Raw genomic sequence first — 14,997 nt, 5'->3', positions numbered from 1 at the left:
ACAGAGTAAACTAGAAAGAATACAGAGGAACGGAGGAAAGTGGCGGGGGGGGGAAAGACGTATGGGGAGTCCAGGCCATCGGGCTTGGCATGACACGAATACAAAATTACCGCGTTCCGCTATATACACGTTGGGTCATTTGATCCTCTTCGTCCTCTCGGGAAAAACTTGGATATCACTATTATCATCAATCTATCTCAAAAATGCAAATCTTCTCCAGGCTATCAAAACACGGAACGGAACGGGACCCAGGTGCCCTGCTCCCCGGCTGAAGGGCGAGTTTAGTCCACCTTGATAGAGCCGTAGATACGATAAAGAAATGCCCAGCTGGCGAAGAAACCAATCGAACCTGGAGATATCAGTCAGTTGGAGTCGAATCGGAGAAGGGTGGAATAGACATACCAGTCAAAATGAAGACAACGAAGCCAATCAGGGCCGAGTAGCCCACATAGAGGACAGCGCCAGTCAGGCCGCCAAAGCTCACTCGCGTGGCCCAAAAAATGAGCGCATTGACAAAGACATAGCCTCCTGTCATACCGGCACCGGCAAAAGCACGCCAATGCCACCGGTAGTTCTCCGCACACAGCAGGAAGTATACCAGCAGGATGGTGGTCGCCGCCGAGGTGATGATCATCAGGCCGTAGCACAGGAAGAGGAAGCCAAACATGTAATAGATCTTGTTGGTCCAGAGAGAGGTCATGATGAAGTACAGCTCGACAAAAATCGCACCAAAGGGAAGAATGCCGGTGAGAAGAACAGATGGGATGGTGCGGAGGCTACCGGCCATCGGAGGCACCTGGCGGGGGATTTGGTTGGTCTTGGTCGGGCCCTCGAGCGGCTAAAGAGGCGGCAAATTAGTACAAGATAGAGACAAGAGAACCACAAAGCCATATCACATACAGATTGCCTGAACCCAACCCAGCTACCGGCAACGCTCAGTGGCACGCTGATGACGAACCAGATCAGAACCAGGGCCAGCATGGTGCCGAATGGCACGGCGCCGCTGGAGCCCTTGGCCCAGACGAAAAGGTTAAGCAAGAAGAAAGTGCCGAAGATAATTCCGGGAATCAACAATGGGGTCATCACAATGTTGCGTTTCCATGCCTCGCCGCCAAAGGCCTTGTATACTCGTGCTGACACATATCCACCAATGGCACCAAACAAAGCCGAAATCAAGAGGATCGCAGTGGCCAAGAAGCCACGATTGGCAGGGGAAAGGAGACCGAGGAGTGCGAATGCTATAAAGATTGGATCAGTTTGAGAAATTTCGGCGCAGGGCGAACAATCCACCTACCGACAGTCACGCCCGTCATCATGAATAATTGAGCGCCATTGCCCAGCATGATACTTAACAACAGCGGGGCCTTGGGGCAACGGAAAACGTCACCGTGAACAAGCTTCCATCCAGAGTCTTCCTGGATACCATCCTCGACGGCGGCTGAGGTACCGTCAAGATCTTCCAAGCTGATTGCGTCGAGCCGGTTGTAGCGAGCAATGTCCTTCTTGAGCGCGCGAACAAGAATCATGCTCACCATACCCACGAGGAAAACCACAAAGACGGCGGAGTTGATGAGAGAGAACCAGTGGATCTTAGGGTCGTAAACATGCAGATACTTGTCCCATCGAGTGGCCCATGCGGTAGGTGATTCTCTCCAATAAACACTATAGGTCCAGGTCACTGGGGTGTCAACATCCTCACTCAGGGTAAGTACATTTCCCTGGGTGCCGCACTCAGCAGTCCCGTCCTCCAGACGTCGTGAATCGCGGCGAGACTCGGGTTGCACAAGTACACCCACCACGCGTAGTTTGTCTTTACCACCATATCCAACCCGGTGATAATCAATGAGGAGATTGAAATGGTTGTTGAGAATGGCCTGCCCGTTGTCATCTAGATCACCTAGGGAGAAGCCGGGGCTATAGAAATCGGTATCGGTGTTGCCGTCATGATTCAGCTGCGCGGCGGGCAGTCCATCCACAAGCCAGTTGATGTTATAACCCTGGGAAATGCGGCGATTGGTAAACTTGGCGTCCCGAGTATCGAAGACAACCTCCCCACAGACAGCTTTACAGGTCTCATTTTGAGCCATGTGCAGCTCCAGCGGGGAGGTGCGAATACGGTCACCGAACAATATGCTTCCCAATGATTCCCTTACATCCTGAGCACCACCCTCTGGGCGACAGAAATGGAGAGCAGCGTGGTAGTAATCAAATGCAAAGACAGAATGTAGCTGGTCGTCGCGTGAAAGCCCAGGCGTCAGATGATTGACAAAGAGCGGAACAGATTGCCCCTTGTCATACGAGGTCGGCGCAACACCAGGGAGGTAGAACGCGGAAGAAAGCGAAGGGATCGCGAGGAGGACCGAAGTGAGGAGGGAGGGCCGGTCGGTGAACCGCATGGTGAGAGTCGAGAATTCGGGGGGTTGCTCAAATCAGCCGCATGGAAGGGAAGGGGGGTCCGGTAGTGATGCAATCGAAATAGGAAGCTCACGATAGGAGCATAGAAAGTCCCACTCGGGATTCACAACTTCGTGCTTGTTCAGAAGGTGAAGTTAGACTCGAAGCATCGGAAGGACAGGATGGCCCTCGTGAGATAAGCACGGCTGGGTCCCTTGAGGTCACGTGCTGATAAAGAAAAATTTCCAGATCTTGACGAAAGGCTCCGTTCAAAGTTGAATTCTACATCAACCATGGCTTCAATTACAGCGCCTGCGCGCGCTCAGAACTTATCTGCGCTCCTTGAAAATCTCAAGTCATGTCTTACTAGTGCTGCTTCGTCCTTGCCAGCTTCCCGCAAGGAAGCCTCCTCCGACGTCTCGATCGAGCCTCCGCAAGATGGCATTTCGCTTCTCGACAGCAAAAGCGAAATTCTCCTCTCCTATCTCCACAACCTCGTTTTTCTCATTATTTTCCAATTGCGAAACGCTTCGTCCAAAAACGCCCCAGAGGACTCTAAAGATGTTGCGGATGCCACCATCCGGGAGGAGACTGTGAAAAAGCTGGTTGAGCTCCGAGTCTTCCTCGATCGTGGTGTGCGCCCGCTGGAGGGACGTCTGAAGTATCAGGTTGATAAGGTGGTGAAGGCGGCAGAGGATGCGGAGCGGACGGAACGGCCCAGCCAGTCGCGCAAGTCCAAGAAGGCCGGCAAGGCTGGACAGGGCAGCGATGAAGATGCCAGCGACAGTGACGATGACAGCGACGAGGAGGATATGGATGAGATGGCTTACCGGCCCAATGTCTCTGCTTTCTCCAAGGCCAAACCGGAGGAGAACAAATACCAAGCCAAAAACGCCACCCAAGAGCCGAGTGATGGTATCTACCGGCCGCCGAAGATTATGCCGACCTCTCTCCCCACCACCGAGCGCCGCGAACGGGTGGACCGTCGCCCACAACGGTCCAATGTCATTGACGAGTTCGTTAACGCCGAGATGTCGTCCGCGCCTATGGCCGAACCCAGTATTGGTAGCACCATCATCGCCGGTGGCCGACAGACCAAGTCTAAGAAAGACCGAGAACGTGAGGCTGATCGGACCCGGTACGAAGAAACCAACTTTGTCCGTCTGCCTAAGGAGACCAAGAAGGATATTGCCAAGCGGGGCGGCCTCCGGGACTCTACGTTTGGTGGAGATGAATGGAAGGGCCTTACGGAGGGTGCTGATCGCATTGAGCGTCTCACTCGGCGAGGCAAGAGTGGTGGAGTCGCTTTGGAGAAGAGTCGGAAGAGAAAGAACGATGATGGCCAACGCAGTGATGGCGTTGGCATGGGCGAGATCTTCGACAAGCGCAGGAAGAAGATTGATAGCTGGAAGAAATAGATGTGGGCCGTTGGGGTTGTTTCCTTTCTGTTTTTCCTTTGCAAGACCTCGAGTCTACGAACATCACCGGAGTTGGCATGGCTATCAAAAGTATATTCACCACTGCTACCAGTTGTATCTATATGAACATCATTTTATCCATAGATACCTTCAAGCATTCAGTTCAAAATTTACGCTTTCCGCTCAAACTTGATGATCGGCTGGATTCGGCATGCCGAATGCCAAGCCATAACCGATGGCTCTGGATATCCAAAGATGAGGGACCGTGGGGAGGTTTCAAATACAAATACCGTCTCGGCCTTACCCTCGTAATGATCATATGCCAAATTAGAAGATACCACATACTGCATACTAGCCAAGACCCACACGATGGGAAGCTCGGAAGTCAAATGTACTTCGAATCGATCCGGTGTTCACATGTCAGAACTGGGATGATGTCATCGCCCCTTGCAACTCGAACTAGAACTTGATATTCTCCCAGTCTCCAGTCTCCAGTCTCAAGCTCGACTCCTCTTACTCTACTCACACATAACACAAATTCAATTCTCTTGATCATGGAGAATCCAGGTATGTTTAGTTGTCTTCTATTTCTGCAATTAGCACTCGCTGACTTCACTGCCAGTGGTCGAAATCCCGGCGGTGATTAGTCTTCTCACCCAGTCGACGCCAACATTACAACAGAAGACTCTAGAGCGTTTCTTTACAAATGATGCTTCCTTTGTCCATCCTTTCTGCCGCGTTCCCAGCTTTGAAGGGAGTCGATGGTGGATATTGAAGATCTTCCAATGGTATAAGATCATGTCACCACGGATAAAGATGGAGATCCATTCAATTGGTGAGCAGGTCTTTTCTGCTGTACAGAGACTCTTCTGTTGCTCACAATTCGGTAGCCATGGATGAGAAAAACCTCAAAATTTATGTGCATATGTCTCAGATCTTCTCAATTTGGATTGTGCCATTCCACGTTGCACCGGCGACGCTGACAACAGTCCTGGATCTCACCACCGACTCGACCAAGACCAGCTCCCCGACAAACGGGGCCCACCCGTTGTACTACATCACTAAACAGGAGGATCTTTATCAAACCTCTGAGTTTGTTAAGTTCATCTTGCCACATGTGGGACACTGGTTGGTATTCGGCTGGCATTTGTTTGCAACGTTCTTTTGCTTCGTGGGTGTGACGCTGCTATGGCCATTGCTCTGGATGGAAGAGAATGGATATCTCCCCAGTCGGATCGCTCAGGGAAACCTGGCCTATAATATCGACCGTAAGGTTTCGGAGATCAAGAAGCATTGATTCCGATCTCGGCAGTTTAGCTGTTCCTACACGATCTTACCTTTTTCACATGATATTAATTTTAACATTTTGAAAGCTTGGCATAACTTTTTGTCATACATTTGCTACGAAAAGGTGCTATTCCATGATTGTAAACCCATGAATGAAATTTCATTATCGACGCTAATAACCACGAACACAATCGCCTTCGCCGTATGCATGAAATCCTTCGTCACGTCATTTGCATCGCACAACAAGCTTGGACTTGCTGTGTCCCTTAATTGTTTTTCCGCTGCTTCCGCAACTCCTTGCGGAAGTTTTCCTCTTGCTCGACAACCATTAACGGCAGGGCACGTCCGAGACCAAAGAACACGAACAGAGCCCACTTCCACCGGAACGGGTTGACGAGTAGGACAAACACATACCAGTAAATAAGCTCGGCATAGGTAAAGAAGTCAAAGGCCTTGGTGGGCGAGAGTTGTTTCATAAACCGTGTGAAATCGATCCAAGTCTTCATCCGCTCTTCCGTGGGGCGGGTCAATGGGTCGGTCATAAACATGATCAAGAAACGAGTGTAGATTCCAATGTGCATGTTACCGACAGTGCCAATGGCATTGACGTACGTGCTGTTGTTCGCACAGACGTCGGGATACTTGGGCGGGAAGACTTGAAGATACCAGTTGGGAGGACCGTAGGGCTCTTCGAAAACTTCATCAGGCAGGAAGGTCAGCGAAGGCCGCTTGAAACCGGTTGCCATCACGATAATGTCACCCTCGACTAGCCCTTCACGGCCAGGGCCACCCTTGGGAACACCTTGAGCACGGTGATTAAACATCACACCATCTTCTTCAACAGAGACAATGTCTCCGCGCAGCCAATGGGCTTTGCCCTCGCGAATTTGGTCAAACAACTGGGAATTGGCCATAGGGGTCTCGGTGAAGATCCCATCGTCGGTCGGAGCAATGTCTTGAAGATCGCGGTAGAAGAACTTCTTCAGTAGCGATTCAGGAATCCAGGAGAGAGAGGTTTCCTGTCCAAACACATTGAAAGCTAGTAGAGATTGCACCAGTACATTTCTCGGGATAATCCATTTGTCGGAGCGCGACAGGACATCGATTTCCGCGGCGCCTGACTTGACAGCGAACTCGAGGGCTTCAATTGCGCTGGCACCACTGCCGACGATCAATATCTTCTTGCCCTTGGCGTCCTTACCATCCAAATTGGACGAATGATAGATCTGACCCTTGAATTTCTCTTGGTCGGGTAGAGAAGGCATCTGCGGGTCGCCACATACACCCACAGCCGTGAGAATACCGTCGAATCGGCCGTATTGGGCCTCGTCATTGTTGATAATCCATTGGCCATTCTTGGTCTTTTTGACCGAGGTGACACGAGTATCAAACACTGTGCGGCGCTCGAGATCGTAGCGCTTCCAGAGGTTGACAATTTGTTCCTTGATCTTTCCTTGACTAGGGTATGCACTGTCGTAGTGGACTGAAGGGTGGAAACGGTACATCAAACTGTGAACCTGAAGCGCAGACGTGGAATTGACTCTCTTTGGCCGAGTTAGCATTCAATCGATGAAGTTGAGGGGTAAAATAAGCCTCACGCTCCAAATGCCACCGAGGCCGCGGTCTTTGGTTCTAGACTCGAAGATCTGCACATCGAATCCATGACCTACGCAGTGCGCAGCGGAGGAAATTCCAGTCAGACCAGCGCCAATAACGGCGACCCTCTTCCGGGGAAGATCTGGATTGCCATTCGCATCCGGTGGAGGTGGGACAGGTGAAAAAACATATTGAAGCACCGCCTGGACAATCAAATAAAGCCAGGTCCAGAGGGTGACAATTGGGTGCCTGATAAGGGCCGAGATGGTGAATTGAGCACCCGCCATGGTAGTGAGAAAAGAATTGTAACTTTCCCAAGGTTCCGAGATGCGACTTTTTGTAGTTTTAAATAAAATAAGTGACGTGATCAGTGGAGCAACAGGCAGCTCCAGAACTTGCGAACTCGCGCATGTGATTCTGATGCCATGATGTCATGGGCCGGTTACCGTCACATTCTTCTCTGCGATAAGAAGTGTTGGTATAACAGCCCGGTATCCGAGCAGGGATTAGATTACACTGAAAGACAGATAGGGGAGATTGAAGATTCCCCTAGGGTCAAACGCTGTACCTAGGGTACTATACGTACAGTACCGGATTTCCTCTGCCAGGTGGGGCTTCGCCGCTTTCCTTTTCTACATGCCGCTGCTTTAATGAGCTGAGCAAAAAGCGGCAAGCTCTGAGCATTAAAACGAAAGGGTAGTGGCAGAGGAAACCCGATACATACCGTAGGTACGCTCACATGAAAATTGGTGGGTATATTTCACTGTATACGCACGTGCAACCTTGGATCAACCCCTAAAGATAGAGAAGCCTCCAATTGGCAACTAGATGAGACAAATACCCGAAATACTATCAGCACGTCTCTATGGATGCATCAATCCCTTCAATGCCAATATTCATACTCTTAATTGATCTACATACTTTCCAGCCTCGAAAGTCTTTTAAAAGATGCCCCAAAGGCGGTGGAAACGCGCCATTATTCTGCCGCTGGAGCTTCGCCTTGCGTTCGGCGCCTTCCAACATTGAACGTTTGCTCTCAATTGTCCCTGCTTGAGATACGTTGCGAATGACCGACGCTCATTTGCAGTGAATATCACCATGCCTACAGATCATTCACTTCCATTCTAAGTTTCCTCTTATCCATCCGTCTAATTTCTGACTTCCGATTCTTCCCCAACACCTTTTTCATCATGGCGGGCCAGACCCCCATCTTGGATCAATTCCTCCGCAGCGTCGCTAGTTTCGTCCAGAATCGCGATGGCGCCAAGTTACAAGACTTTCTGCAGATCGAGCCTCCGCTCTCCGATATCTACCAACAAATGATCCAAGAATTGCGGCGACGATACCCGAGTCCTCAAGGTGACAATGAGCTACTACAACGGTGTGAAGGACTGGTTCCGCGCACCAAAGGCGCCTCATCGTGGATAGCATTCCCAACATTCATGAAGCTATACTTTGCATTCCTGCGCGATGTGAACGTCGATAACCTGTTGGAGACCTACAACCGACTCAGGGGACTGCTAAAGTAAGTGCCTGGGCTGTGAGGATTTGTGCAGTCGCGCGCGTACCATGAGCAATGAATCAAAATGCTAACCGGAGCTTCTATTTTCTGAGCATACAGTCAATGTGTGATGGCTCTAGGAGACAGCCAAATGGGTGTCATTGTCCTTCCAACCGTTTTTTATCTATCGAAAGTACTGGCAAAATTGGCCATGGGATTGGACCGCAGACCTGAGCTCATAGCGCATCTCCTGCGCTCGGAGGGCCTTGCCGACCGCGAGGAGAGTATCGAAAAAGTGACATTGGTGGAACAGTCGGCGAATGTGGTTCGCGAAGCTTTTATCAAGTGCTTGACCGATCGCTCCGGTACTCCAGGTCCGCAAGGAAAGCCCGAGGGCAAGCGCATTGGTATCTATCTCATGGCCAACCTGTGTCTCAAATTGCTTTTCCAAGTGAGATCAATCCTACACGCTTTTATGTCCGCATGTCGTGTTATGACTGACGATGATCCTTAGTGCGGTAAACTTCGAAACGCAGAGCAAATGTTTGCCAGCATCAGCGCCCAATCACCTCCTTTGGCCCGTTTTCCAGCTTCACAACGTGTCACTTACCTCTACTACCTCGGTCGCTATCTTTTTTCCAACAACCTCTTCTATCCTGCTCAGATCGCCCTGCAGTCCGCTTATGACCAGTGCCATCGCCAGGCACTCAGCCAGCGACATCTGATTCTCACCTACCTGATCCCATGCAATATCATCATGGGTCGCTTCCCATCCCAAAAACTTTTACAAAGAAACGAGGCGCAAGGGTTAGCGGAACACTTCGAACCTTTGCGCCGTTTAATCATTCGTGGAGATTACATTGCATTCCGCCAACATCTCTCCCTAAGCTCGTCCAGTGCTCAATGGTTCTCGCGAAAGGGGACCTTGCTTGCTATCCGCAACCGATGCGAAATTCTGGTGTGGCGATCGTTCTGTCGCAGGGTATTTATCGAGGGTGGTTTTCACGGCGACCTCCAGGTGAATGGGCAGCGTGGCCCACCACCCTACCTCTATTTACAGAAAATGGCAGTGGCCACGCAATGGCTGCGATCCAAGCATAACCAATTGCCCCTCAATGGCAACAGCAATCTCAACACGCCTCAGTATTATGGGCCGCAGACTATATCCGAGCCAACTGATCCTGACTATGCGGATCTCGAAGATCCAAGCCGTGTCGCTGCCCCGGAAGCAGATCAAAGCATCCTGGGAAAATACGGTGACTATATTTCCCCAGATAGTTTCTTTGATGAGGGTGGCCATTCACAGCAAAATACGCCGGGTCAGTTGGTTGATGGCGATCCGAACGTCGATTTCGAGGGACTCGAACTGGACCCGTATGCCGCTATTGATGACTTCGAAGTGGATCAACCTTCTCTTCTCATGCGGGAAATTGAATCAATTCTCTCCTCGCTACTCACCCAGGGGCTGATGCGTGGCTATCTCACCCACCGCAACCCTCGCTTTGCTATTCCTGGTGCTCGACTTCGAGGCGCCCTGCCGACAGGATATCCCAATGTTTGGCAGACCATTTCGGCTCGTGAACGGGAAGACTCGAGCGTCCCCGGATGGGTTCGGCCTCCACCCACCATAATCGGTGGCCCGGCAATGGCTGCCGGTGGTCGGGTCGTGAATCTGTCTGGGGCTCGACCGGTCGGAGTCCAATAGCGTTGGGCTTCGTCTGGAAATTCATGATGTGATGGCGTTAATGATACCTCATAGCTCATACCCAATTGAGATTCGGTTTTTGAAGTTTGAACGGCTGCGTTTAATTATCTACTCAAGTCTATGGTAAAGAGATAGTCTTTAAAGCAAACGAATTCAACATCCAACGGTTGACACAACTCTATAGCTTGGGCCTCGGCATCTCCGGTCGCCACATCTCATTCAACAGTCGAGTCGCGTTGACCATTTCTGGCCGAAGTTGGTCGAGGGAGGAGACACCGAGCATTTTCATGGTGATCTCAAGCTCCTCGGCGATGACTGTATTTTCGTTAGAAAGAAATCTTGTCGAAAGGCGGAGAATCTCAGAGTGTACTTACTATCGGTGCATCTTTCCACTCCTTCCAACCCATACGCGGCCATGGCGTAGTAATAGGGCCGACCAACGCCCACTGCTGTGGCTCCGAGGCAAAGGGCCTTGAGAACATCGGCTCCATCTCGAAGACCACCGTCTACATAAATTTCGAGCTTGTCAAAAGCTTCTGGGTAGTAAGTCCGGATCTCCAGGAGCGTCATCAAGGCGCTCGGAGCAGAGTGAATTTGGCGGCCCCCATGGTTGCTCAAAAGAACGCCCTGCACACCATGTTGGACAGCCAATCTAACGTCTTCAACAGTTTGGATGCCCTTCAACACAACGGGACCGTTCCATTCCCGAGAGATCCACGCCAAATCCTCCCAGGTCAGGCCGGGATCCAAGTATCCAGGAACGGGCCGGCCACCAAATGCAGGCCCGAAATCATTCTCGGCCGCAGGATCTCTTGTCGTCTCTCGCACGCCTTGATCGAGGGCTTCTTGTGCCTGTAGATATCGATCGGCTGTTCGTTTGCCTAGTGTTGAAGTGTCCACAGTGACCCACAAGCTCTGGTATCCGGCGGCCTTTACCCTCTGAATGAGAGACTTGGCTTTTGTGCGGTCGATCGGGACGTATAGTTGAAAGAAGAGCTTGGAAGGGCTCTGGTTTTTGAGTCGTTGCTGTTCGTCCAAGTGGGCATCCATGATATCTTCCAAGGACTTGGATGTCGCTGTGCTGATCACTGTATGCAATCCCTTGCGTGTCGCTCCTCGGGCTAACAATGGTTCAGCACCAGGGTGTGCATTACCCAGAGTTCCCATGGCTGACACAAAAAATGGATATTGCCCAGTCTGTCCCAGGATGGAACATTTGGTGTTCAAGGCACTGACACTTCTCATGATTCGAGGCCGGAAATTGATGAGAGACCAGTCATTCAAGTTCGAATCAAGCGACGCTCCCGAGTTCGCGCTGCTAGATACATAGACCCATGACTTGTTGGGAAGAACCGCTTTTGCAGCCGCCTGGAAGTCTTCCGCGGTGCAGCAGAGCGCTAAATGCGTCGGGGCTGACTTGGTATTCGGCATGGTTGATTGATGAGGGCTTTGGAGACTAGGGTTCTTGAAAAAAAAAAAGAAGATTTAGTTCAAATGAACATCCTGGCAAGCAATTTAATAGAATGCAAGTAAAGAAGTTATCCTATACGTGAATCAGCTATGAAAAAGCTGATTGATGGAAAATCCTATCTGTGTGCCCCGGTTTTGGATACTCGCAGTGAAGGCCGGCCAGAGCTTCTCGACCGACAACGGTTTGAGTCCACGGCCGATCGGCTTGTGTCTGTTCTTAGTTTGAATATAGAGCTCCCTTTGTCTCCGCTTGCTTCCGACAAGCATGTCTGATTGGCCATAAGGCAGAAAGCATCACTCGGAAGGACTAATACCGGTGCAGTCAAAAGCCGATATGACTACATACGTACAGAACATGGCCTGGGTCTGGTGAGAACCCGCGTCCAAAGTTACCTCGAATGCAGACTCTCTAGTGCCGGCCGAGAAAAGGGTCCGATAGCAATTCAAGCTCAAATACCCTGTGGCGCCACTCGGAAATCGATGTTCAGTAGTATTTACTCCGTACAGCAACATCGATAGCCGAGCGGCATTTGAACCTCCAGACTTCGAACCATGGGTTTCCGGGCCGTGGAAGATCGACCCACACCTCTCGAGGCCTACAGCTGGCGTTTATATAGTGAAGCTATCGTGATTGCGATCGATTCCTTTCCATTACGTTCTGTTCCATTCTTTAGCAATCGCTTCTACTTTTTCTGTAGAGCTGTGGGTGCTTCTTAGGAACAACTGTAGCCTGCGAGAATTTCCTGGCAGATCTCAATATCGACAAATCCAAAACGAGTGCAATGTCTCGCAATATCACTTCTATCTTCCAAGCTGGTGCTTGTTTCGGGGCCTACAAACTAGGGAAGTGTTTCAACAGTATACAACTTTCCATTGCTGGTACTTTAGGAACGAGCTCTGCTTCTTTCATTGAAGTGTCAATCCTCTGCCCGTTGGTGAGTAGAATTATCGATAATAAAATTTAATCATAAATAGGCAAGCTTGGGTCATATACTCCGTCACACATGTCAAATGTCAGACAAATATTGATAGGCTGGCGCAGTCAGACTGTCAAAGTCTTGAATACCGCGTTGGGTTCCATCCTTCCTAGAACCTAAAAATCTACTATTAGCCCTTGACTTTTTCAGGTCGGGGGGTATTGCATACGGCATCATAAATCGTTCTGCCTTCATTCGCTTCTCCACCTGCATTGAGGCAGACGCGGATGGATTTGCGTGAGCCGTGGAAGTTGCCCGCTTCATCGGCATTGACATGGACATCGATGGGGTTGCAGAGTGCTCAATGTCCTAGATGTGTGTTAGCCACGCTGTTGCGCCGAAAGCGAGCCCTAAATATTTCCACCTTTTTACCACCTCCGTGAGGAACAGCAATTGCAGTTGCCACAAACAGAGCGCAGATGAATCCAAAACGCATGTTGAAGAGAGTAATAGAGGTTGTATTGAGATATATAGATCGAGTCGAGTGATTATTGATATAATGAAAGAAATTGCAGGTAGAGAAGCCTTTATATAACCAGATTATATCCAGAGCAAGCTGGAGCAAGGATATATTGATGGCATCATGATCAGCAGTTTAGCATGTCAACGTGAAATGAAAATCTTTAGAAAATCCCCTCTGGTACTAGGGTGGCAGCCAATCAAGTCCGCCAACATTTGGCTTGCTCAGGGAACAAGCTCAAGGGGACTTCTGCTGAGTATGTTCTTTGCAGCTTCTGGTGTATGTAGAGCCCGTGCTGTGATGTCAACGGAATGTGGGAACGGTGTCGCCCCATGTTTGGTGACATACACATTCCATAAGATCCGCTGCCCCATGACTTGCATGGCTGGGAACTCGATTGCGATAAGAGGAACGTCCAATTGTTGATCCAAATGAAAGGGAGTGGTCTAAATCTATAGATATTCATGTTCTATTCAGCGTACGTACGTTTCCCCAATGTCTATTTATCTGTTCCATGTTCCGATCCGCGCGATAATTTCTCCAACTTGCAAATATGAAGGCAGTGAAAATCACCAGGCCCAGTCCAGCTAATCCAATGCCCATGTAGAGCACACTGCGATATCCAGGCAGAAAATTGCTACCCACGTCATTGACATGGGTTCCACCGTATCGGCAAACCCAAGCTTGAGAAAAATGAAGTATTTCAGGATCGTGGCCGCATCTCTCCAGTCCTTGATGGTGGCGATATATTGAATTACTGAGAATGAGGGCCCCAGAAGGGAAGACCATATCCCCACAGAACGGAGTATTTAGCATATGACGAGATACTGACAGGAAATCGACACGTTTACATTCCCCAAGACGTGATCAAGCTGACGACGAAAGCTTGAGCCTAGTCGGTCTAAACCGACTAGCACGGTGGCAAATACCAATAGACCAGCCATGAAAGACATCATGGCACAATGGTGACGCTGGGGGGCAGACGACCAGGCACGAATCCGGTATGAGAGCAGCAACGGCACCCGACACCGCAGCGGCGGACCATATCGCCGTGGTCAGCAATGGCGAGTCACCTTTGATGACTTCCATGGACTAGTAGAAGTAGTAGATAGAGATTCCGAAACTGGACCATCCAGCAGCGATGCATCCAAGTACCCAGGCGAGATCTCCGGTGGAAACAGCGCGATGTAGTAGTGGATACAGTGCACGGCGCTCGATGACTGCACGAGCACCCCCGAAGGAGGAATCCGACAATCAGGAGATCGTAGGTGTAGGGGCTCTTCCAGCCAACAAGGGCAGCCTCGTTCTAAGCAAAGTTGATCAGTACCAGAGCTGGGATACCAGCCGCAGAACCAAGAAGATCCAGTCGCTGTTAGACACAAAGGCTATCGTCGTGTTACGGAAGTGAACTGTCCCTAATCATCAACCGTGCCACGCATAATACACCAACAAAGTGAACGTCCTTCGACAGGGAGGCAGGGAGTCCGGAGGCGGCACATGAGATTATGAGGTCTCTAGCCGAATGAGAACCTTCGGGTCGCGCTATAATAAGTAGAATGTTTTTGTAGATGGACTGGGTATTCGTTGGAGTCACTGGGTCGACCGGGGTGAGTCCACGACGAGAATCTCCAGGGCTATATAGACCTCTAGAAGTGGAAAGAACAAGAAATTCCCAAATTCGTTGAGAGTACGTCGTCTTCTCTCTTTTTCTTCTTCTTCCTCTTCTTTATCAGATCCGGTTCGGTGGAGCTTCGAACTTCCGTCAGGTTTGGTTCATACTGGGGGTTCATTTCGTTCCAGTGGTGAGATTCGACATGGCCCTTGAGACTCACCAAGAACGGCATCTAACCCTCAAAACGTAAAACTCAAGACTGTTCCTGAACTAGTACTGTACCTACCGACAGGAAGTGGTCCTGGTGGTGAACTATACTGATCAAGCTCACCGGATAATACCAAAGTACCCCACGTCATCCACGGCCCGCGGTGGGATGAGCCATGAGCTCCATATCTGGACTTCTACTGGCTCCAGCACCTCATTAAGTTATGGGCACTTGGATTTCAATACAGTGGAAATTTCTCCGTCAATCTGATCTCTTTGATTCCTCCATTCTTTCCTTCCTCCATTCTTGGACTCAACAAGCTGGACTCTGCCACTTACCTAAGCATCACATGCCGTGTGCTTTTTTTTC

General features: G+C 50.2%; 8 protein-coding genes across 8 annotated transcripts; 3 read left to right on the top strand and 5 right to left on the bottom strand.

Moving 5' to 3' along the window:
• Window positions 1-281: 281 nt before the first annotated feature.
• N7443_008232 (transmembrane 9 family protein) lies at window positions 282-2,396 on the bottom strand (the record flags this gene model as incomplete). The annotated part of the gene is made up of 4 exons (XM_056888288.1): window positions 282-349; window positions 403-838; window positions 901-1,238; window positions 1,295-2,396. 4 exons carry the CDS (start codon window positions 2,394-2,396, stop codon window positions 282-284), a joined length of 1,944 nt encoding a protein of 647 aa, XP_056737590.1.
• Window positions 2,397-2,687: 291 nt separating this feature from the next.
• Window positions 2,688-3,812, top strand: lcp5 (small subunit rRNA maturation protein LCP5; the record flags this gene model as incomplete). The annotated part of the gene is made up of 1 exon (XM_056888287.1): window positions 2,688-3,812. One exon carries the CDS (start codon window positions 2,688-2,690, stop codon window positions 3,810-3,812), a length of 1,125 nt encoding a protein of 374 aa, XP_056737589.1.
• Window positions 3,813-4,366: 554 nt separating this feature from the next.
• On the top strand, window positions 4,367-5,109 carry N7443_008230 (uncharacterized protein; the record flags this gene model as incomplete). The annotated part of the gene is made up of 3 exons (XM_056888286.1): window positions 4,367-4,379; window positions 4,435-4,647; window positions 4,703-5,109. The coding sequence occupies 3 exons, from the start codon at window positions 4,367-4,369 to the stop codon at window positions 5,107-5,109; spliced, it is 633 nt and encodes a 210-aa protein (XP_056737588.1).
• A 256-nt stretch (window positions 5,110-5,365) lies between these two features.
• On the bottom strand, window positions 5,366-6,982 carry N7443_008229 (flavin-containing monooxygenase; the record flags this gene model as incomplete). The annotated part of the gene is made up of 2 exons (XM_056888285.1): window positions 5,366-6,643; window positions 6,698-6,982. The coding sequence occupies 2 exons, from the start codon at window positions 6,980-6,982 to the stop codon at window positions 5,366-5,368; spliced, it is 1,563 nt and encodes a 520-aa protein (XP_056737587.1).
• Window positions 6,983-7,885: 903 nt separating this feature from the next.
• Window positions 7,886-9,901, top strand: N7443_008228 (uncharacterized protein; the record flags this gene model as incomplete). The annotated part of the gene is made up of 3 exons (XM_056888284.1): window positions 7,886-8,220; window positions 8,317-8,647; window positions 8,711-9,901. 3 exons carry the CDS (start codon window positions 7,886-7,888, stop codon window positions 9,899-9,901), a joined length of 1,857 nt encoding a protein of 618 aa, XP_056737586.1.
• Window positions 9,902-10,079: 178 nt separating this feature from the next.
• Window positions 10,080-11,332, bottom strand: N7443_008227 (uncharacterized protein; the record flags this gene model as incomplete). Its single annotated transcript, XM_056888283.1, has 2 exons — window positions 10,080-10,216; window positions 10,276-11,332. The coding sequence occupies 2 exons, from the start codon at window positions 11,330-11,332 to the stop codon at window positions 10,080-10,082; spliced, it is 1,194 nt and encodes a 397-aa protein (XP_056737585.1).
• A 1,922-nt stretch (window positions 11,333-13,254) lies between these two features.
• Window positions 13,255-13,624, bottom strand: N7443_008226 (Anterior fat body protein; the record flags this gene model as incomplete). Its single annotated transcript, XM_056888282.1, has 2 exons — window positions 13,255-13,260; window positions 13,295-13,624. The coding sequence occupies 2 exons, from the start codon at window positions 13,622-13,624 to the stop codon at window positions 13,255-13,257; spliced, it is 336 nt and encodes a 111-aa protein (XP_056737584.1).
• A 51-nt stretch (window positions 13,625-13,675) lies between these two features.
• On the bottom strand, window positions 13,676-14,348 carry N7443_008225 (uncharacterized protein; the record flags this gene model as incomplete). Its single annotated transcript, XM_056888281.1, has 3 exons — window positions 13,676-13,900; window positions 13,933-14,177; window positions 14,255-14,348. Coding segments are annotated over 3 exons (564 nt in total), but the record flags the coding sequence as incomplete, so codon positions are not given.
• Window positions 14,349-14,997: the final 649 nt, after the last annotated feature.

This window comes from Penicillium atrosanguineum (genome assembly GCF_028827265.1).
Source record: "Penicillium atrosanguineum strain IBT 20685 chromosome Unknown utg000007l_segment0_segment0, whole genome shotgun sequence".
Lineage (NCBI taxonomy): Eukaryota > Fungi > Ascomycota > Eurotiomycetes > Eurotiales > Aspergillaceae > Penicillium > Penicillium atrosanguineum.
Note: the sequence above shows the minus strand (reverse complement) of the source record. Positions and strands in the feature narration are given on the sequence as shown.